The following is a 22,013-nucleotide window of genomic DNA, read 5'->3' as shown; positions in this document are numbered from 1 at the left end:
AAAAAATAAAATATACTAGAGAAATGGCTCAGCCATTAAGAGCATTGGCTGTTGCTGTTCTTCCAGAGGTCTATAGGTTCCCAGCAATCACATGGTGGCTCACAACCATTTATAGTGTGATATGATGCCCTCTTCTGGCGTGCAGGCATACATACAAATAGAGCACTCATAAACTTAAATAGATCATATATATATACACTCCCGCTGTTGCTTCACCCACATCATTTCTTTCTTTCTTTTTTTTTTTTTTTAAGATTTATTTATTTATACAGTATGCATCAGATCACATTATAGATGGTTGTGAGCCACTATGTGGTTGCTGGGAATTGAACTCAGGATCTCTGGAACAGCAGTCAATGCTCTTAACCACTGAGCCATCTCTCCAGCCCTACCCACATCATTTCATTCCTCAATATCCTTACTCCGCAGTTGAAGACTTGATCCACAGCAAGGCTGCCAGCTTTGATGGAGCCAGGATTCACACTGAGCTGCATCTGATTCCAGAGTGAAGCCAGCACTGTGCTGCTGCTTCCTGTGCCCAGGGCTGAGAGGCAGCTCAGAGAGGCCCTAGATGTAGTTCCTGCCAGTGAAGTAGCAACAAATGTGATAAAAGTAGCCTTAACAGAGATAGATCTTTTTGTCCTTACTTTCTCAATAGAAAGGATCATTCACTGTGAGAGATTGTATTTTTTGTGTGTGTAACAAGCTGTTCTCATGTAAGTTTGTATTTCTATATACAGTACAGAGAGCCACAGTAGACAAGAGGGCTTAATGCCCAATCCTGATTACCTGAGCTCAAGCCATGGATAGGAGAAAATTAATTCCTAATATTGCCTTCTCACCCCTAAGATTCTTGCCATGTCATGCATATCCCTGCATTCATACAAATGCCATACACACTGTTAAAATTCATAAAAATTTTAAGTAAAAAGTAGTGTACATTTGGGAGAACATATCTAGTATTTCCATGATTAGTTTTAATAGAAATTATAGCCTCAATTGTGCCCCTCTCAGAGTATAACTCTCCCGACTTCCAAACAGTTTGTTGATTATAATCACAGTGATTTTTTTTTTCTGGCTTCCTTAATACCATATATATAAAATGTGACTGTCCTTTGTGTTTGTGTCTTCTGCTGTTTGCTGTGCAGTGTTCATCGTTTCCATTCTGGTTTCTGAATTCTTATGTTGGTGAGCATAATTTAACTGTGAAGAAGTAGAAGTGTGGATTTTAGCTAGCATGGACATATCTTTATTGTGTGTGCCCATAGCATGATATAGTCAAAGGCTGTGTATATGTTCATGTTAGGAGATGCTGCCATGTCTCCAGAAGTTTAGGCCTGTTTAAACTCTTATCAGATGAATGTAATCTTTTATTGTTTGTTTGTTTTGGGGTTTTTTGTTGTTGTTTGTTTTTGTTTTGTTTTGTTTTTGCTTTTGCTTTTTTGCTTTAGTAAAATTAAGAACAGCATCCAAGGGGGCTGGAGAGATGGCTAGAGGTGAAGAGCACTGGCTGTTCTTCTAAAGGTTCTGAGTCCAATTCCTAGCAAGCACATGGTGGCTCACAACATCTATAATAAGATGTGGTGCCCTCTTCTGGCCTGCTAGCTCACATGCAAGGAGAATACTGCATAAATAATAACTAAAATAATTCTTAACAAATATGAAAAAGAAAGAAACGTCAACCCCAGCAAGGTCTTCATCACAAGATCTGGACTAGCCAGAGGTACATAGCAAATCCATTCCAAAATAAATAAAAGCAGATTTGGTGGTGTGCACCTATAATCCCCAGAACTCACTATTAAATTCAAGGTCAGATAGGACTGTATAGTAAGACTTGGGTTGTTTTGGTTTAGGTTTTCTTTTTCTTTCTTTCTTTCTTTCTTTCTTTCTTTCTTTCTTTCTTTCTTTCTTTCTTTCACAGGGTTTCTCTGTGTAGCCTTGACTATTCTGGAGTCACTTTGTAGACCATGATGACCTCAACTCACAGCAATCCACCTGCCTCTGCCTCCCAGTGCTGGGATTAAAGGCATGCTCCACCACGCTCGGCCTTGTTTTGGTTTTTGTTTTTTTTTCGAGACAGGGTTTCTCTGTGTAGCCTGCCTGCTTCTGTTACCATGCCTAGCCTCAGTGCCTTTCAAATGAATCTGGTGAGGTCACAGCTGTCTTCCATCTCTGGTTTGTCACTGGTAGAAGTTGAAAGCTGTGAGCAGGTCTGTACAGGCTAGTTTTTATTCTCAATTTGACATGAATGAGTCACTCTGGAAGAGGGACCTTCAGTTGAGGGAGTCCCACATTACGTTAGCTATGCACAGGCCTGTGGTGCATTGGCTCTTGCTGGTTGATATGGCTGATATGGGAGGGCCTGGCCACTATGATCAACACCATTCCTTGAGCAGGAACCAGTGAGAGGGCCTTCTGCTTCGGGAGTCTGCACTGAACTCCTGTTCTGATTTCTCTCAATAATGGGATCGTGGGCTGAGAGTAGAAATTGAAATAACCCTTTTCCTCCTCAGGTAGGCTTTGTTATGGTTTTTCCCAGCAACAAAAAGGTAGTTAACACAAAGACCTTCCAGTGACCACTTTCCGAGCTTAAGAAAAGCTTACAGATGAGCTGGGCACAATGATGCATGACAGCCCTAGGGAAAAAGGGAGATTGCCAGCCTGGGCTACAGGGACGTTCCAGGCCACCAGGGCTTCCTAGTGAGCTTGTCTCAACAGTGCTACTAGTAATAACAGAAAAGTTAACTGCTGTGGGTGACACCTACCTGTAACCAGTCAGAGCATTCAGGAAGTAGAGTTTAAAGCAGGAACCTGTCTCCCCAAACCAGAAAGAGACCAAAAACAAAAATCAAAACCCATAGATCATAGCATTTACATTAGGAACTCAGAACAGTTATCAGGTAAGTGGGTAATGGCCTGAAAGTATGCTGTGTGAATGGGCAGGAAAACCCTATCCTGATTGTCAGGGTGACTGTGAAAGTGGTAGAAAAGAGAATCCAAACAGATGTGTTGCTGAGTGGGTAGTTCACACAGCTTCTCAGAGTAAGTTTACTTCCTGTGCAGCCACGAGTACCTGAGGTCAGATCCCAACACCCACACAACAAGCCAGATTGGGTCTTTTGCATATCTGTAATTCCAACACTGTGGAGGAGGGGGCAGAAGGTCAGAACTGTCCGTCAGTAGTGGTAGGACCCCTTAGAATGCATCCAGGTGTGATAGCACACAGCTGTAATCTAACACTTGGGAGGCAGAGGCTGGAGGAGCTGCACAGTGAGTACCCAAGTAGTTTTCACTGTGAGCTGCACCTCTATACAGATTGCATATGTTCAGGTGCAGGAGGGCCTGTATGTTTCTCTCGCTTTGTTAGCTCTTACCCCCTCCCGTGTGTGTGTGTGTGTGTGTGTGTGTGTGTGTGTGTGTGTGTGTGTGTCCCAAGTTAGCTTTTTTCATAGCAAAAAGGTCAGGAGACCATGCAGTAGATAGTGTTTAGTTTTATATGTGTGGAGGTTGTGTCTGTGTGTGTGCCTATGCACCACTTGGTGTGCCTTGTGCCCATGCATTGCATCTCCTAGAACTGGCGTTAGAGGTAGCTGTGAGCCATGGTGTAGGTGCTAGGAATCAAACACAGGTCCTCTGGGAAAAGCAGCCAATTCTCTTTAACCACTAAGCCATCTCTCCAGCCCTCATTTTTATTGTATGCAGGGCATGGAGTGATTGCAGGTACCCCTGGAGGCTGACGCCCAGAGGCGCTGGATCCTTGACGCTGTAGTTAACACAGTTATGAGCCGCCAGGCATGGGTGCTAGGGTTGTGCTTGTGTTCTCTGGAAAGCAGTGTGCTCTCTCAAGTCCTGGGCCATCTCTCCACCCCAGAGTGTTTCTGCTGTACGGTTGGCACGTCTATTTTTACCTTGCCTTACATTTTACTGAATTTGTTAAGAGAGACAGTACTGCATTTCGTCTTCTCCCCTTACGACGCTGTAAAATGGTACCTAACAGTTTCTCAGCTAAAAACTTTTTTTTTTTTTTTTTTATAATTCTGTCTGCATGCCCACATGCCAGATCAGGGCTTAACTACTGGTGCTAGGAAGATGGCTCAGTGGTTAGGAGCACTGGCTGCTTTCCCAGAGGACCTAGGTTCAATTCCCAGCACCCACATAGCAGCTCACACCTGTCTGTAACTCCAGTTCCAGGGCTTCTGACACCCTCACACAGACATCCATGCAAGCAAAATAGCAGTGAACATAGAATAAAAATAGTATCTGTTCATGTGTATATGTGTGTGTGGGTGCATGTATGTCATCTCAGATGTGTGAAGTTCAGACAACAACATATGAAAGATAGTTCTCTCTGCACCATGTGGCCAGGTATGAGCTTAGTCATCAGGGTTCACAACAAGGCCCTTCCCCTGCTGAGCCCCCTCACTGGCCAGCTACCAAGTCTCGCGTTGGTGTTAGTGTTGCCTGGCTGTGCTTGACTTTGTGGTACCCACAAATGCATGGAGCACCATGGGGTGTGGGGGCGGTGCTGCAGTGACCATCCATGAGGGCTTTGGTAGCACACCTGCCTAGCATGCCCAAGGCCTCCTGATCCATCTAAAGCAGTACTAAAAAAGAAAGTAATTGGTGTGGTTTGGTGAGGAAATTTCGCTTCAATTTAAAAAAAAAAAAAAAAAAAAACTAGGGCATTTTTCTCAGCTGAGGCACTAGTGCTTCATTTTCTTGACATAAAAACCAAGCTGGTCTCGCTGAATATCCCAAGGCAGCCTCTAATCCATGGTCTTCCTTCCTCAGCCTCATGCCTTTTTCCCCCTTGACCCTGTGCACAATGCTTGCACCTTGCAAATGTTGCCTACAGAGGCAGAAGTGGTTATTTTATCTCCTGTAGCTGTGGGTGATTGGGTGTAAGTCTTGGAATCTGCTCTTAACAGCGGCTCCATCTCTTCAAACCCAGCCCTTGCCCCTCAGTTAAAGCTAGTTATGGAACACTACACAGTACTGTGGCTCAGCCTCAGCTGAAAAGGGAGACGAAATGGCTCATCACCTCAGCCTCGTCTTGCAGTCTGTGGTACCTCTAGTCCTGCTTTACCATCTGACAACAAAGCAGCCATGCCACTTTCCGGAGTAGCAGGTTGTCCTCACAAAGAGAACAGTGAGTCTCAGTCTGTAACAAAGACTGTCTGTGGCAGGCACTCCCAGGAAGCTGCTGTGGGGATGAAGAAGCCTCTGAGGATCCTGGGCTTCCCCTCACGTGGCCCCAGTTGTGTTATTTCCGTTCTCCTGGGGCTTCAGCCAAAGGGTGTCTGTGCATAGTTAGAAATGGGTGGATGACACATGCTCAAGACTAGATCGTCACGGGTCCCTTTCCCACTGTCATTTTCTTTTCTCACCTTATTCCAATGAGTGAAAAATAAAATCCTTAGCTTATATCCCATTAGACATGATAGGTGTAAGGCTTTAGTAAAAGATCTAATAAACATGGGAGTGTGAAGGTTTTTCTACTAGCTAAACCTAATTTTAGCAAACCTTTCCATTTCCCAGGCTTCAGATGCCTGCTGTTTAAAAAACGCTTGTATGTAGGTCAGACTCCCACCATCCTGTGCTTTGCCACTGCTGTTTTGAAGCTTGTTCACTGTCTCTACTCCCCTTCCTCTCACCTCTTCTTCCTCCTTGCTACACCTCAGAAACTGCGCGTGCGTGCGTGCGTGCGTGCGTGCGTGCGTGTGTGTGTTTTAATGGCCTATGTACACACAATTTTATTTTGTTTGTGGTATCTCCTTGTGTCAAGTATCGCGTCACTCCCACCCAGAAAAAAAAAGGATCTTTAGATTTGAGACAGAAAAGACATTGATTCCTGTCTTCATTCTAGTCCTCTTAATTTCTCTTTCAGATTTGATCCTCCTAAGTCACCTTTTTTGGACCTGTGGGGATGGCACAGTTGGTAGACTGCCTGCTGGTGCAAGCATGAGGACCTTCATTTGGGTCTAGTTCTTACATAACAGCCTGATCTGGCATTGCAGACTTGTAGCTCCAGAGCTGGGCAGGTGCAACCCGGGATCCCTAGGGCTTGCTGGACAGCCAGTCTAGTTGAATCTCAGAAGCAGAAGTAATTGGTTTGCCTTTCCTTTTTGTTGTCACCCCCTTCCAATGAAAATGGCTTCATAATCAGTCCTGTCTGTGGCATTAGGAGAGCGATTTTTTTTCTAGGCTTCAGATTTCATAGTAAGTGAAGGAAAGGGTTTTTGCTTCCTTGTGTGTGTTTTAGCTGTTGATCTCATAGAATTAAACCCAAAAACTGTCCCATCCTTGCTTACTGCTCTAGAGATGTGTGGAAATAGGGGTGTGGTCCACTGACATGAGCAGATAGATGTGGAAATAGCACTACTTGGCATTAAAGCAGCAGTTCATGGGCTCATCCCAGTGTGTGATGGACAGACTTCAGATACTGTCTGTCTGAAGTCTGTCAGATGTTTGTTGAATAGCTTCTCTGGTGCAGAACACAGCCTTTCTCTATACTGTTGGTTCAGAAAGCTGGCTGGGGCAGATCATTAACCCATTGGTGGGAGCTCGCATTATTGTCTCAGCATGGGCTGAAAGTGGGCTGGGCCTTCATTCACAGTGCTCTGTGGTTACAAGGGCTGTGCTGGGGGTGGTTGTGCTACATCCTCAGGTCCAGCTCTTCCTCCTCCCCCCCCCCATTTCCATGCTTTATCAAGTTTATCACACCTTTGCTGTGTCTTTACAATAGAAAGTTGGGCTAGAGATACAGCTCAGTTAATCCCTGTCACTGTACTAAGACCCACTCTTAATCTCAACACTCACAAAGTAGAGGCAGGACTATCAGTTTAAGGTCATCCTCAGCTACAGAGAGAACATGGGGCTAGCCTGACCTGTATTTGAGACTTGTTACCAAAAAATAGAAATTTATTCTTTCAGTCTGAAGATTAGGTCTCTGGCACCCACCATGCCACAATCCCTTACTCAGGGAAGTTGTGCCCCTGCCCCTCTTCCTTCCGGTGGCTCCGTGGCGTTCCCCTGCCTGCCTGCCTGCAGCCATCCATGTTTCTCTCTGCCCCACTTGTCTTCCCTGTGCTCTTTCTCAGGTAATCTTAGATGAGGTAGTCACAGCTGCACTGCCAGAAAGCAGCTACAAACACTTGAAAAGTATTTCTGAAAAAAAAATTTTTTTTTTAAGTTCTCAAGATGTGAATTTTAAGACATGTCAAGAGACTAGAGAGATGGCTCAGCAGTTAGGAACACTAAATGCTCTTCCAGAGGACCCAGGGTCAATTCCCAGCACCCACATGGAGTTCACAACTTTCTATGACTGTGGTTCCAAGAAGTCTGGCACCCTCACACACACAAATACACAGGCAAAACAAGACCAGTGTACATTAAAAAAAAAAAAACTTAAAAAAAAAAGACAAATACTTGGTTTTTTTGTTTTTTCGAGACAGGGTTTCTCTGTGTAGCTTTGGCTGTCCTAGACTTGCTTTGTAGATGAGGCTGGCCTCAAACTCACAGTGATTCACTTGCCTCTGACTCCCGAGTGCTGAGATTAAAGGCATTCGCCACCATGGCTCAAACATTTTTTATTTCAAAATTGAGGGTTATTGTTCAGCTTGTAAAAGATGCTTAAATCTTTGTTTTTTGTTTTTTTATTTAAAAGATGTTGAAGTTGCGGGGCGTGGTGGTGCACGCCTTTAATCCCAGCACTGGGGAGGCAGAGGCAGGTGGATCTCTGAGTTCAAGGCCAGCCTGGTCTGCAAAGCAAGTCCAGGACAGCCAAGGCTACACAGAGAAACCCTGTCTCGAAAAACCAAAACAACAACAAAAGTGTATTGAAGGAAGCGGGTAAGGTTCCTGCTTGCCTTTAATTCTAGCACTCAGATTTAGGGTTAAGGTTAGGAGGCCGAATAAATAAACAGGTAAGTAAATAAGTAGAAATTTGTCTTGTTTGTTTGGAGACTGACTTTCTAACAAAGCTATGTCTGTCCTGGACTTACTTGTTAGACCCCGCCTCTGCCTCCCTAGTGCTGGGATTAAGGGCATATGCCACCATGTCCAGCTATAAGTTGAAATCTTACAGGTGTGATATAGTGAAGACTTTCACACAAATTGCTTTATCTGGAGAGAGAGTATTGAGTGAGAAGAGAACTGGACCTTGAGTTAGAAGGCTTGAATATATTTTATGGTTTCCTACTTTGCCCATAAGGACAGCGTTGGAGCCAAGCATGGTGGTGCATAGCTGTGATTTCATCTTTCCTGTGGCTGAAGCAGGAGGATCATCTCAGCTCAAGACTAACCTGAAGTACACAGTGAGCTCCAGGGCAGCCTGGCTGCATACTGAGACACTGTATAAAAATACAAGTTGTTTGGGGACTTTTCTAAGCTTCTTTTTAACTTCCTATAAGATAATAATATTGGCTCTCGGCCCTAGTTTGCTTACTGTTGTGATAAAACACCATGACCAAAAGCAAATTGAGAGGAACGGTTTGTCCTTTGCTGTCATAGTTCACTGCTGAGGGAAGTCAGGGCAAGAACTAGGGTAGGTCAGGAACCATGGAGGAACACTGTTTTCTGGCGTTCTCAGACTGCTTTCCTTTTTTGTTTTGTTGTTGTTTTTGTGGGGTTTTTTGGTTTGTTTGTTTGTTTGTTTTTGTTTTTCGAGACAAACGTGGCTGTCCTGGACTCACTTTGTAGACCAGGCTGGCCTCAAACTCACAGTGATCTGCCTGCCTCTGCCTCCCAAGTGCTAGGATTAGTGGTGTGCGCCACCATGCCCACCTTCAGACTGCTTTCTTATGCAAGCCAGGACCACCTGCCTAGGGGTGGCACCACCAATAGTGTTTTGGGCCCTCCTATATTAGTTGTTAATCAAGAAATACTCCACAGAAGTGCCCCTGTCCAGGATGAGGGAGGTGGTGTCCCAGTTAAGGGCACCTCAATGATGTGTCATTCCGATGAGCACACACCCAGGAATGTTCCTCTTTGCTTGTTTCTCCCTTACCTCTGTTAGCTCTGTCCTCCCTGAAGATGAGGCTCTCAAGGCTCTGACCTAGCCATACTTGGTAGAGGACGGAGGATGAGGTTGGATACAGATGGTGTCCTAGAAAGCTGGTTTCCCCTTATTGTAAGACCAGAAGTGTTCCTGTGTCTCCAGGCTACAGTTTTAAAGTTCAAAAGTGAGCTTCCTGCCTGCATCCGTGATGGCTTGCATGCTACCGTGGCAAAGCTGAGTGCATGGAACATATCGCTCAGTAGCAAAATCTAAATACTTATTATCTGAGTCTTCAAAGAAAAAGATAGTAGAAGTCTGATGTCTCGGTATGCAAGTAACTAAGAAACGTGTTGCTCGATCTGTCCCCCACCATTCCTTTTAAGACACTGTTCCCCAAACTCAGCCCAACCCCACCTGGGACTGTGCCAGACCAGTGCTTGCTGGATTACGTAGGGAGGCCCCTGGGTAAGGTAGAGCTTTGGAATTTAGATTAGAACCTGTGACAGTGGAGGTTTCTGTGCACCAGTTCCTCTGAAAGCCCTCTCTGTTCTCTGTAGTCTGTGCTCAGCATGGAATAGGATATGATGTCATGTGATGTGGTGATGTCATGTGATGTGCCATTGCTCATTCAGAATAACCAGAGGGAACTTTTTTGGGGGAGTGATGCTCTTTGTCATTGCTCTCTTGTTGCTTGCTTGCTTTTTTGAGATGGGCTCGTGTATTTCAGGCTGGCTTCATACTCACTCTTTCTAGCCAATGACTTTAAAATCTTGCTTCTACTTCCCAGGTCCTGGGATTATAGGCGTGTACCACAACAGTCTTGATGTGGCGCTTGCCTATCAAAAAAGCATTCTTACCAGTTGAGTGGCCATGACCTCAGCCCTGATTCCTTCTAAATAGCTACTATCTTTTCCGTACTAGATAAGAAGTCAGTCAGTGGAGTGTCCTCAGTTAAGTGTTCCACAAAGAAACAAAAAGTTGATCATTTAGGCTGGAGAGATGGCTCAGTGGCTAAGAGCACTGACTGCTCTTCAGAGTTCAAAGTTCAATTCCCAGCATCCATATGGTGACATGCAGGTATACGTGCAGATAGAGTACTCATATATAATATAAATAAAATCTTTTTTAAAAGCCAGGGGAGGTGGCACATGCCTTTTAATCCCAGCACTTGGGAGGCGGAAGTAGGTGGATCTCTGTGAGTTCAAGGCCAGCCCGGTCTGCAGAGCGAGTCTAGAACAGCCCAGGGCTGTTATACAGAGAAGCTCTGTCTCGAAAAACAGAACAAACAAAAAGCTGATGATCAGGCTGGTGAAATAGGGAGTGTGCTTGCCTGCCCTCCAACTGTCTAAATTCAGTCCTTAGAGCCCACACGACCAACTTGTTCCTGCAGGTTGTCTTCTAACCTTCATACTTGTATGTGTGTATGTGCCCTTGCATATACTGCATAAGTCTTACTCAGTCATAGACATTTGTCGTGCCCCCCCCCCCCCCCCCCGCATGTATACTTACAATATTTTAAATCTTCTTCTACAGGTCAGATACCAGGCCCTGGCTCCATGATGCCTGGGCAGCCCATGCCAGGCCGCATGATTCCCACTGTGGCAGCCAACATCCACCCTACTGGGAGTGCCCCTGCCCCTCCTGGTATGCCTCCAATGCCCGGAAACATCTTAGGACCCCGGGTACCCCTCACAGCGCCAAACGGCATGTGTAAGTAGCACAGTTGGAAGACATTCCCCCAGCATCCTGCTTTGGGGGCTACAGATAAGGAAGAAAGGCCTTTTTTTTTTTTTTTTTTTTTTTATTCATTAGATGTAGCAAACCCATAGACAATCTAGCCTGCAACAATGAGTTGTGGAAGATGCCTTTTTGGTGTGAAACTCAGGTTGTGTACTCAGTACTGAGATCTGTGGGTAAGCCACTTATTTCTCTTGTCATTCATAATTAAACCTGACTAGTTTGAATCTCAACTGACATGCATAGCTCCTGGCTGTTATTTCCCTTACAAGAACTGCAACATTAAAAATGTTGAGTAAGAAAAAAAAAAGAAACTAGACCAGACATAGTGATGCACTCCTTTAATCCCAAAGCAGAGGCAGATATGAGGCTGTCCTGGTCTACATATGGAGCTCTGGGCCAGCCAAGGCTACATAGTAAGACTCTCTCTTTTACAAAAAATAAAAAGGGGGGGTTGGTTTAGAGATAGGAGTAAGGGCTGATATTTTGGTAGTCTTACATGAACTTGGGGTGAGAGGGTTCAGGAACTGCAAAGAAAGAACATGAGGCGCAGAGGTACTGGCAAAGACAGTAGCGTCTCTGAACTTGTGTTCAATACCCATAAGCCTCCCCTGTCCCAGCTCAAGCCCTGACTTCCACAGGGTTGCATCAGAGGCTGTGATCTGCTCCAACAAAGTAGATAAGCTCAGAGAGAAAGATCCTACTCTAATCTTTGGTTTCTTAAGTTCACGTATGTGGCCAGGAGTTAGTTCCTACTCACCAGACAGAATAAATAGAATAAGAATCCTTGGCCAGCAAGACGGTGGTGGTGCACACCTTTAATCCCAGCACTTGGGAGGCAGAGGCAGGTGGATCACTGTGAGTTCGAGGCCAGCCTGATCTACAGGTGAGTCCAGGACAGCCAAGGCCACACAGAGAGACCCTGTCCTGAAAAACCAAAAAAAAAAAAAAAGGCGGGGGGGGGGGGTTGGGATGGGGAATTCTTGGCTGAAGCAGAGCATGGTGACACACGCCTTTAATCCCAGCACTTGGGAGGCAGAAGCAGGCAGATCTCTAAGTTCAAGGCCAGCCGGGTCTGCAGCACATCCAGGACAGCCAAGGCTACACAGAAAAAAATAAATAAAATTAAAAAAAAATAGAATCCTTGGCCTGCTGGACAGTGATGGCTCACCCACCACCTCAGTTGGGAGGCAGAGGCAGGCAGATCTCTGGGTTTGAGGACAGCCTGGTCTACAGAGCAAGTTCCAAGACAGCCAAGGCTACACAGAGAAACCCTGTCTTGCGGGGAAAAGGAAAAAATCCTTGGCTGCATGAGCTTTAATTAGGAAAATAAATAACTGAAAACTTTGATAGGAGTGTTCATTTCTCTGTTTCTTGACTATAGATGAAATATAACCAATGTCCTTAAGCAACTGCTATTATGACTTGCTGCTATAAATGGACTGAGTTCTACATAGAATTTAGTAAAATTACATGATATGACTGGTGAGGTGTCTCTGCAGATAAAGGCATTTGCAGCCAAGCCTACAACAGCAGTGATCTCTGGGAATCGGCAAGGGGAGGAGAGAACTGATTCATTGACTTCAGCATACACGCTGTAACATCAGCGCAGCTCTGCTTGCATTGTGCACATACCCAGTACTGGAATGCACTGTAATACTCCAGGACACTTCCATGCAAACCTGATCTGTGAGTCCCAGGTGCTAAACAAAGTAGATGTACAGAAGAAAGTCCTGGTTTAACTGAGCTTATAGAACCTGGCTCATATGAAAAGTTATTGCCCTTGAGCTCTGGTCAGATACCATAGTAGAGTGGGTAAGAACATGCTTGCCATGTCACCTCCCAGCAAGAATTGGTCCTTCAAGAGAGCTGACCCAGTTTGCCATCTCTGGTGAACAGAGATATTACATCATTGGACTTTATCACTGGTCTCCTTGGGTTTTGACATTAGGATTCCATCCTGAAGGGTCCTGGGAGGAACACCTTGAGAATGTGGAGTATTTCACTTTGTATGAACAGGGTCTTCAGGGCACCTGAGCTTGTGCCTTGTCTCTGGACAGGCCGCACTGCGGGTAACCTTCCCATCCTCAGGACTTGGTCTCTTCTACTCAAAGATCGTGAAGGGATAAGATGATTGGATTCACAATGTTGTGAAAATCTGTAGAGGTTTGCTATAAAGCTCTTGGGAAGCTTAGACGGATGAATGCTTGATCAGTGCAGCTATACTTTAATTATTTGATATGTTTTCATTTCTGGCAAGACCTAGAGGTTTTAAAGTCTTGGATTAAATGATCTCTAGGGTTCCTTTGTACACTAAATCGGCTTGACTTGAAATAGAAAAGAACCCCAGACACTCACGCTAATTGTTCCCTTTAGGACCTGACCTAGTTTGGGCCAGAAATCCCAAGGATGGCAGTTGAGCTGTAAGGCCTCCCGGGACTGTCCAGCTTGTCAGCAGCTGCCTCAGTGACGTTCTGTGGCCCTGGTGGAAACAGCTAATCAGCAAGAAGTTATTGATAATCTCTCCTGTGCCCAGCTAGGCTAGACACCATAGAATAAAGAAAGACAAAGATGCAGAACTAGCTCGTGAAGTTCTAAATATTTAATTGAAGAAACAATTAGAATACAATAAAAGTGGAAGTAAAGTCTGGAGTGATTCTTGAAGTGAGTAGTCCTTGGAGAAGGGTGGGGTGGATTCCAGCACCTCCCCTTCCTGCTTCTTAGGTTAGGGTGAGCAGGGCAGGCAGCAGCACTTGACCTCAGGCATCAGGCCTCTGGTCTACATTGCTTGCCTGCCGCATCCAAAGTTACTTCCTGAACTGGCCACGGTGGTACTTCTCTTCAATCCCAGCACTGTGGCTGAGGTGGGCAGAGCTCTGAATTTGAAGCCAGTCTGGTCTACATAGCAAGTTTTAGACCAGCCAAGGATCCATAGCAAAACCTCATCTACCCTCTCCCCCAATTAAAAAAAATCCTTCCTGTCACTTTCCATTGAGTGGACTTTGCCAAGCCTGCCTGTTTCCAGCAGTGACACGTTACCTTGAATGTGTTTGCAGATCCTCCTGCACCACAGCAGCCGCCGCCGCCACCTGCAGATGGGGTCCCTCCACCTCCTGCTCCAGGCCAGCCAGCCTCGGCCACTCCCTAGCCTGAAGATACAGGGCGCCTCCACACCCACCACAAGCTGAACTGGGGATGGCAAGACTTGTGTCTCGGCTTCCTTGGTTTTCTTTCAGGATTTTTTCTCACAGCCCCAAGTACAAGTCCTGTGTCTTCCCCACTCCCTGATACTTGTGTCAGGTCCTCAGCTGGTGCATGATGGGAAGCCTGTGGTGACTGCTGTGCCCTGGTCATTGGAAAAGTAACCGTTGTCTCACCTGTCCCAGTGTCCAGGTGCTGGCAGTTGGTTGGCGGGTCCTATTATGTCTCCCTCTTTGCTTTTGTCTTATGCTTCAGTGGATAATCCTCTATAATTATTATCCTTTCTTTCCCTGTTATGGTTGTTTTTAAGGAGAGCATCCTAAGTTAATAGAAACCAAAAAACAAAAACAAAAAAAAGTGATGGGCGGAAAGGAATAGCCACAGAGACACACCTTAGGGCGTTATAAGTGACCTTATTTCTGCTTATCTGAGCTGAGTGGTGCTACTGGCGAAGTTCCTGAGACACACAAATGCACCCAAATGAGAGGGGGGCTGGGGGGAGGAGGAGCCTGTTCTTAATTCCGGGCAAGGACCATGAATTCAGGAGTCTGCTCGCCTGGAAGGACACACCGCTGTACTTAGTATGTGGTCGCAGAGAGCACAAGCAGTGGAGTACGCCCGCTCCTCCCCTCCCCCACCATTCTTGCTTTCTGTGCAAAAGATTTACAGGGTTGGAACTAGGTGAGTTGTTTTCCTAAGGGCAGTGTGAGCTTTAAAGATTGGAATTTGAGCGATTCCCTGGGTTTTCCCAGACTAGCCAGGAAAGTTACAGAGTCTAGGACCCCACCTACTTATCTTTGGAGTCCTCCAACACACAGATCCCCTACCCTTATACCCCAAATCTAGCCGAACTTTGTGTTTTTTCAAACCTTCCTCCAATATATAAGAAAGGAAGGAGGAAAAAACCTAAAATGGGTAAGTAGATTATGTTAATAAACATTTTATCTCATGAAACTTAGTTTTGGGGGGAGGGGTGCAAATCCCTAAACTACCTCTTGCTGTAGCCAGGGTGAGTGGGGTTTCTTAAAGTGGTACTGAGGTTCAGAGTGGGAGCGGAAAACTGGTACATAGCTTCATATACCTCCTTCTGAGACTTCACGTTGCATCTGTCACAGGGTTGTGGAGACTGTGCTGAGGGCACACGGACTTCACTAGGCTCCAAAGCTTTATGCTTTAAAGTTTGGGGTACTCACACTGGGAGGGTGAGGTACCATTGCAGAGGAAGAGCCACAAAAAAATGCCTTAATTTGAGCCTGCATCTACCCCTGCTGATGAGGGATGTGATGGATCTTGGTTTTGTCAGCTTTCCTTCCCTCCCTTCTGTCCTTCCGTGAGTAGCAAAAAGGTGTTTTTGGCAGAACTTCACTTTAAGTGGCAATTTCATTATTAAGAATGCAAAGTAGAACGCCTCGTGGGTATCTTTTCTGTGTGATGTAACCTTACCTATGAGAAGGTATAAGGAGGTATCTCTTAACACCTCAGACTTCCCCTTACTGTCAGGATGCAAAAATCCACAGCTGAGATTTGCCTTTGAGACCTCGGGTTTGCCTCTAACCAGGGGCCCTGTTCATCACCAGAGTTCCTGGGTACTAGAGCTGAAGAGACCTTGCTCCTTCTGTGTGTGCTCTAGAGTCTTAGGGAATGGACATGAGCCTGTTCCTTGGGCGATTGCCCTTCTTACTTGCCTCCAGGAAGACCCCAGTGCCTTTTGACAGTGGCCAGGGTTTCCCTTCTGCCTTCCATTCTCTCACAAAGGAAATTCACTGCAAACACTCCTTTCCCCTGGAGTCCTAGAAGAGCGGGATTCTGGTTCATACTGTGGTCCTTTGTAACCTCAGGTCTGTGACGTGATCACTTTCCAGTATGAAAAATGCAAGTGGATATTTTTACAATGCTGGTAGTCTACAGAACCTGAGCTCAACACAGCTTTTCCCTGTGTGTCAATTGGATATCATTCCTGTAGTAGCACCCATTCAATTTTGTGAGGGGCGGGCTGGGATACTGTGTGGTTTTTGTACAAATGTGTTTCTCCATGTGGGGTTTTGTTTTGTTTTTCCTCTCCTTTTGGTTGTTTTGTTTTTAGTGAGGGGAGTTTTGAGAGTTTGGGAGAAAATGAATGAAAGTGGCTTAATTTTCCTCTTTTTCATTGAATAAATGAAATACCATTTATGAATTCTAGTCCCATTCTGTGCATTCATCCATTCATTTCATATTGTGGCCTGTAAAGAACCAAAATACTCAGTCTCATCTGGTCTTGTTAGCAGTTAAAATCTCATGGCTCAGGGCCTGTGTTTCAGTATTGAACATAAAGTTGGATTTCTTCCCCTTCAGTCAAAGAACGATGAATGGAAATTCTCCAGGAGGGCAGCCCAACATCCTGGTGCCTTCAAAGAGGAATTGTCTTAGTGACCCAAGATTTTGTCAGATACAGTTTAGATGCAACTTGATCTTGTATCAGCCATAAAGGTGCTTGCAACCAAACCTAATGACCTGAGTTCAATCCCTGGGTCACCGACATAGTAGAAGAGAAATGACTCTCCAAAGTTGTCCTTTTGGTCTTCACATGTACACTGGTATGCACACTTATATTCACATAAATAAATGTAATATTTTTTAGACAGAATCTCACAGTATAGTCTTGGCTGGCCTGGAACTCACTATGTAAGCCAGCCTGGTCTTGCACTATTGGACATCCATCAGCCTCTCAAGTACTGGTATTAAAGATGTGCCACTACTTCTGGCTTTAATGTTTTTTTTCTGCTTAAGAGGTTTTTGTGGGCTAGGCAGAGTGATGTACACCTGTAATTCCGGGGGCGGGAAGGGGGCAGAGGCAGGCAGATCTCTGAGTTTCAGGCCATCTTGATCTACAAAGTGAGTCCAGGACAGCCACAGTTACACCAAGAGAAACCATCTTGGTGGGATGGGGCAGGGGGGCTTGTGTAGTAGTACAAAACTACAGTTCCTTTTTCAAGGTGTTTTTATTGAATACAAATTTGAGAGTCTGCTGTGTTTGAGGTTCATAATCTGCATACAAATAAATCACAGCTGCCATCAAAGTAGCCAGGCTGAACCATCCAGGCCGCCAGAATGTAGACAGTAATAAATAGTAGCATTTCTTGTAAGTCAAGCATTCGTGAAGAAAGTGAGACTAAGCCAGGTGGTGGTGCACTGTGATCCCAGCACTTGAGGATCTCTGAGTTTAAGGATAGCCAAGGCTACACAGAGAAACCCTGTCTCAAAAACTTTAAAAAAAAAATCTAGGGTATAATGGGCAGGGAGTGTAATGTGCCTGTAGACTCTGCTCAGAAGGGCCCAAAGGTTATGGATAAGATTTGCCTCAAAAAAAAATGTTTTTCCTGAAGAAAATGGGATAATGTATAAATTCTGAACTGAGTGGACTAACTATAATTTCTGCAAAATAGTCTGAATTCGGTCTCCAGTGGGTGGCAGTGCATGGCTTCTGCCATGCTGCCTGTGATGTCTTTCAGGGCTAGACTAAATCCTGGGAACTCATATCTTTCATTTTTTTAATATTTTATTTCGTTTTTTAATCTGTGTGCATTGATGTGAAAGTGTCAGGTCTTGGAGTTACAGTCAGTTGGGAACTGCGATGTGGGGTGCTGGGAATTGAACCCGGGTCCTTTGGAAGAACAGGCAGTGCTCTTAACCACTGAGCCATCTCTCCAGCCCCTGGAACTCCTATCTCTTATCCTAAAGGGCAGAGAGGCAAGTGTGACGCCACCTAGGGCTAGCCATATAGGTGGGAAATGTTTTGATCCTAACCTTGGCCAGAGATCTGAGACAACTGCTGTAGAGAATGGCTGATGGGCCAGGAGGTCGCATTGGGGAGGCAGAGGCAAGCAGATATCCGAGGTGGAGGCTAGCCTCATCTCCAGAGTGAATTCTTGAACAGCCAGGGCTACATAGAACCCCATCTCAAAAAAACAGTAAACAGCCGGGTGTGGCGCACACCTTTAGTCCTAGCACTTGGGAAGCAGAGGCAGGTGAATCCCTGTGGGTTCCAGGCATCCTGGTCTACATAGTGAGTGCAGGACCGCCAGGGATACACACAGAGAAACCCTGTCTCAAAAAAAAATAAATAAAAAATAAAAAGAATGGATAATGTATCAGACCTGGTGGCATGGTAGATTTCTTAGCTTTTATGCTTTCAAAAGGCTAAAGACCACAGATAAGAGTCTTGGTGGTGGTGCACATGCCTTTGATCCCAGCACTCGGGGCAGAAGCAGTCGGATTTCTTTGAGTTCAAGGACAGTGGTCTACAAAGCAAGTTCCCAAACAGCCAGGGCTATGCAGAGAAAGCGGGGGCGGGGGAGGGGCTGCTGCTAATTAATATTCCTGTACGTGGTCTCTGGTTCCTTGTGATTGCTTTACTGCTGTGCAGAAGTTGGACGTGCCCTTAACCACTTATGCCCCCAGAAGGCTTTGCATGCTCTTGTAGCATCATGGCAAGCAGGCATGTAACCTGTGCTGGTAGTAGTTTTATCCTTTATAGGAGAAATCACCTGCCCTAAAGGTAGTTTGTGAAAACCTCAGCAAAATACCCATACTTTACAATGTAGGCAAAACACCTGACGGGACTGGGGGTGGGGTGGCTGACTGATTCCCAAGAAGCCTGTCATCTGGTCAACTAGATGGAACAGGTGTTGGGGCAGCAGTGGTAGCTCTGGGATTGTGACAGGCTGCTGTCATGTATCTGGCTTGACCTTGACCCTGACAGAGTTTCAAGTAGCCGTCCTCACTCCATGACATGCCTTCGTGTGTCCCTGGATAGCCTTCAACCTCTGATCCTCCTGCTACTGTGCCCAGCTCCAGGTTGTCTCCCTCAGTAGCATCTACAGGGGTACTGAGAAGCACTTAGTCCTCGCCAATGCAGCAGGTCTTCTCTGATGTCTAGTTAGTTACTTGTATGGTTTTCTCACTATTAGCCTGGCTTTGGAGTAAGTTAAAGTCAAAAGCCATTCCCAACTTAATGGCAAAATTTCTCCAACATGAGGAAGTTCTGTCAGCACAAAGGCCCTTTAGCCTTGCCCTTCCTACCAGGAATGGTGTGAGTAGGCCTGCTCCTAATAGCCCATTACCACCCCATCACCCCACACCCCCGAGGAACAGTTTGTCTTCTAGCCTAGGAGCATAAACCTGATCATTCTGTGATGGACAGTACTAATAGCACAGCGGCTAGGTATAGTGACATGCCCGTAAATCCAAACTTTGGAAAGTAGAAACAGGATTAAGAGTTTAAAGCTGAGGCTGGGTGGTGGTGGCGCACGCCTTTAATCCCAGCACTTGGGAGGCAGAGGCAGGCGGATGCCTGTGAGTTTGAGGCCAGCCTGGTCTACAAAGTGAGTCCAGGACGGTCAAGGCTACACAGAGAGACCCTGTCCCCCAAAACAAACAAACAAACAAAAAAAAGGTTAAAGCTGAGGCTGGCAGCAGATACCTTTAATCCCAGCATTTGGGGAGAGAGAGGCAGGTGGATCGTTGTGAGTTCAAGGCCAGCCTGGTCTACAGAGGGAGTTCCGAAGGTTAAAAGCACCATGTGCCCCTGTAGAGCATATACATGGTGGCTCACAACTGTATAACTCCAGTCCCAAGGCATCAGCTTACTCTGGCTTCCTGGATACCAGGTGCTGATGTGATGCACATACAGCATGTGCAGGCTAAATACCCATGCACACTTTAAAGAGTGAAATAAAAGCCTCTATGTTCAGATGAATATACTTTTTAAAAAAGAAAAGCCAATTTTTCAGTAAGTTGGTGTTCATACTGAGGATTTAAAGGCAAACTGGTGTTCTCTATCCAGATCAATGATAACAGTGACAGTACCCCCCCCCCCCGTAAAGCCAGTGTCTCTTTTGTGTACATAATGATGCATGCAGCAGTCATGGTAATAGTCTTTATAGATTGGCTTTGGAGGCAAGTTACCAAAACCCAGTAGGAAACAGACATGAAGAAGCCATTGCTACACAAAATGACTCCGGTGCCCAAACGGTACATGATGCGACTAGAGGGACAGGGTGGAAGCTGTCGCTAGCGGTTGGTTTCACTGTCTAGTTCTCGTATCGTTTCCTAAGCTCCTCAGCCTTCATGTACAAACGACCATTCATCTGACACAGTGCTTGCCAGAACCTTTCGCACTGGAGCCCCCCTGGTTCTTGCCCCTCTCCCCTCAGACCACTCCCTGCATGGGCTTAACCCTGACTTACAGGTGTTGCGAGGAGGAGCACTGAGCACTCTGTCCTCAGTGCTAGGGAGGGTCAGAATGTCAAGTTTTTTGGTTTTGTTTTTAAATTCCTAATTGGTGCTGGATATATAGCTCATTGACAGCACTTCAATGCCTTCGATGCACAAGGCCCCAGTTTAGTTTCAGGCAACACAGACACAGTGCAACAAAGTGGTAGCAGAATTTGTCTCCAGTGGTAGAGAAGGTAATTGAGGAAGGAAATATTTCACCCATATTGTACCACATGTTTGTTTTGCTGATCAAAAATAATTTTAAGAGGGTAGTTAAAGATGAGAAACAAGGTAGAGAGGGGTTTGGTTGGTTAGTTGGTTCTAGACAGGGATTACAGACATGAGCTACCATGACCAGCGAGTACAATTATTTTGCAGTATTAGCAATTGAGCCTAAAGTCTCACTCATTTTAGGAAAGTGCTCTCCCTACCCCTAAGTGTTTTATTATGAATAAGAAGATGCTTTATTATTGTGGCCATGCCCTAGACAAGAACGTACACAGGACTTTCCCACACACAACTTACTCTAGAACAAGGAGATAAGCTCCACCAACATCCACTTTCGACAACTCCCACCAAAGAACTGAAGAGCAGGCACTGTATCTGGGCAAGCAAGCTCCCTCTTGACTGGAACTCCAAACTCAGGGAGCTGGGGCAAGTGTGTCTGGTTGCCACAACATACACCATAGATGCCGTCTACAGGCCCTACAGAGCCACCTCCGAGCCAGACAATTGATCAGGGTATAAGCGTCTACCTGCTTGAACAGGCCAAGTGAACCTTTGTGGCATGAAGTTTGTCAGCCCGGAGGGGTCTCTAGGCTGGGCAAATGGCCTGCGGCTGTAGTGGTGGCGGGGAGAGAAGTGTTGAACCAAGATAACCTCACTGGGAGATTCGTGTGAGACAGATTAAATGATGGCTCTCCATCTTGATCATATTTGGTCTCTGACAGAAATGAGAGCGTCAACACCAGCGTTGTCCCGTGTCCTTGGGCTGAGCTAAACATAATAATCATTTAGGTCGGTAATAAGACATCAAGAAGTAGGCTATTTGGAGGCAGGAACTGCTAGGTAACTAAGCTGTAGCTCTGACTCCCCTCCCAACAGTGAGGAATGGAGACCGTGTGCACCTGGCGGTGATCTAGACCTCCTTGATCTAACCAGGAGCTTGGGTTTGGGTAGAACTCGTCTGTAGAAAGGGACTCAAAGGCCGCCTAGAATTTGGAGAAGGCAAGGCGAAGTCAAAGTATTGGGGGCTGTCTCACCCCTTGCCCAATAATTCGTTGGGTGGACCTGGCTGTGCAAGATCTAAACTAATGGCTTTGGCTGTGGACGGATTAGGTCTGATCGGATTAGAGCCTAGGCCGTTGTATTCGCCTCCTTGCCAGTCTCTGTCGACGTTCACCCTGCTCTCGTGAAGAAAACTCAGAGACCAACTGGAGAACCTTCCCTGCCTGGAACACTGGGTTGGCACAGAAACCCGAGAATCGGTGCCGGGGCTCCGTGGCTTTCCACACGGGGGGCGCGGGCTTCCTCCCCCTGCGGCCCTTCCGAGCCCCGCCCCGAGCCTGCGGGTGTCTGAGCCCGCGACGTCCCCGCCTCCCCTGCGCGCGCGTGGCGGGTGGGTTCCTCGGAGGTCCGCGGCCGAGCGCGCTCAGCCCTGGGAGCGCAGGCCGCGCAAGCAGGCTCCGCGGGCTCCCGCCCGTGCACCTGTCGGCTTCTCCCAGCGGTTCTGCTGCCGCCCCTTCACGCCGCGCGTCCGTCGCGCTCCACGTCCCGTGCCAGAGGAATCTGTCTGTCCCCTTGGCGAGGAGGACGGAGAGGGGCC

The 22,013-nt window shown here is 46.2% G+C and overlaps 1 protein-coding gene across 2 annotated transcripts in view; it reads left to right on the top strand.

Moving 5' to 3' along the window:
• SMARCC1 (SWI/SNF related BAF chromatin remodeling complex subunit C1) overlaps positions 1-16,109 on the top strand; it is a 105,959-nt gene extending 89,850 nt beyond the window's left edge. Inside the window, exons 27-28 of one of the 2 annotated variants that reach the window (XM_084751880.1) lie at positions 10,532-10,708; positions 13,792-16,109. In XM_084751880.1, coding sequence (XP_084608006.1) covers positions 10,532-10,708; positions 13,792-13,883 — 269 coding nt within the window. In that variant the 3' untranslated portion in view covers positions 13,884-16,109. Of the gene's footprint in view, positions 1-10,531; positions 10,709-13,111; positions 13,381-13,791 lie in introns of those variants that run through there. The other variant, XM_084751881.1, reaches the window with a different exon arrangement.
• The last annotated feature ends 5,904 nt before the right edge of the window (positions 16,110-22,013 follow it).

This window comes from Acomys minous (assembly GCF_964271855.1).
Source record: "Acomys minous genome assembly, chromosome: 13".
NCBI lineage: Eukaryota > Metazoa > Chordata > Mammalia > Rodentia > Muridae > Acomys > Acomys minous.
The sequence above is the reverse complement of the archived record's forward strand: the minus strand, read 5'-3'. Positions and strand labels throughout refer to the sequence as shown.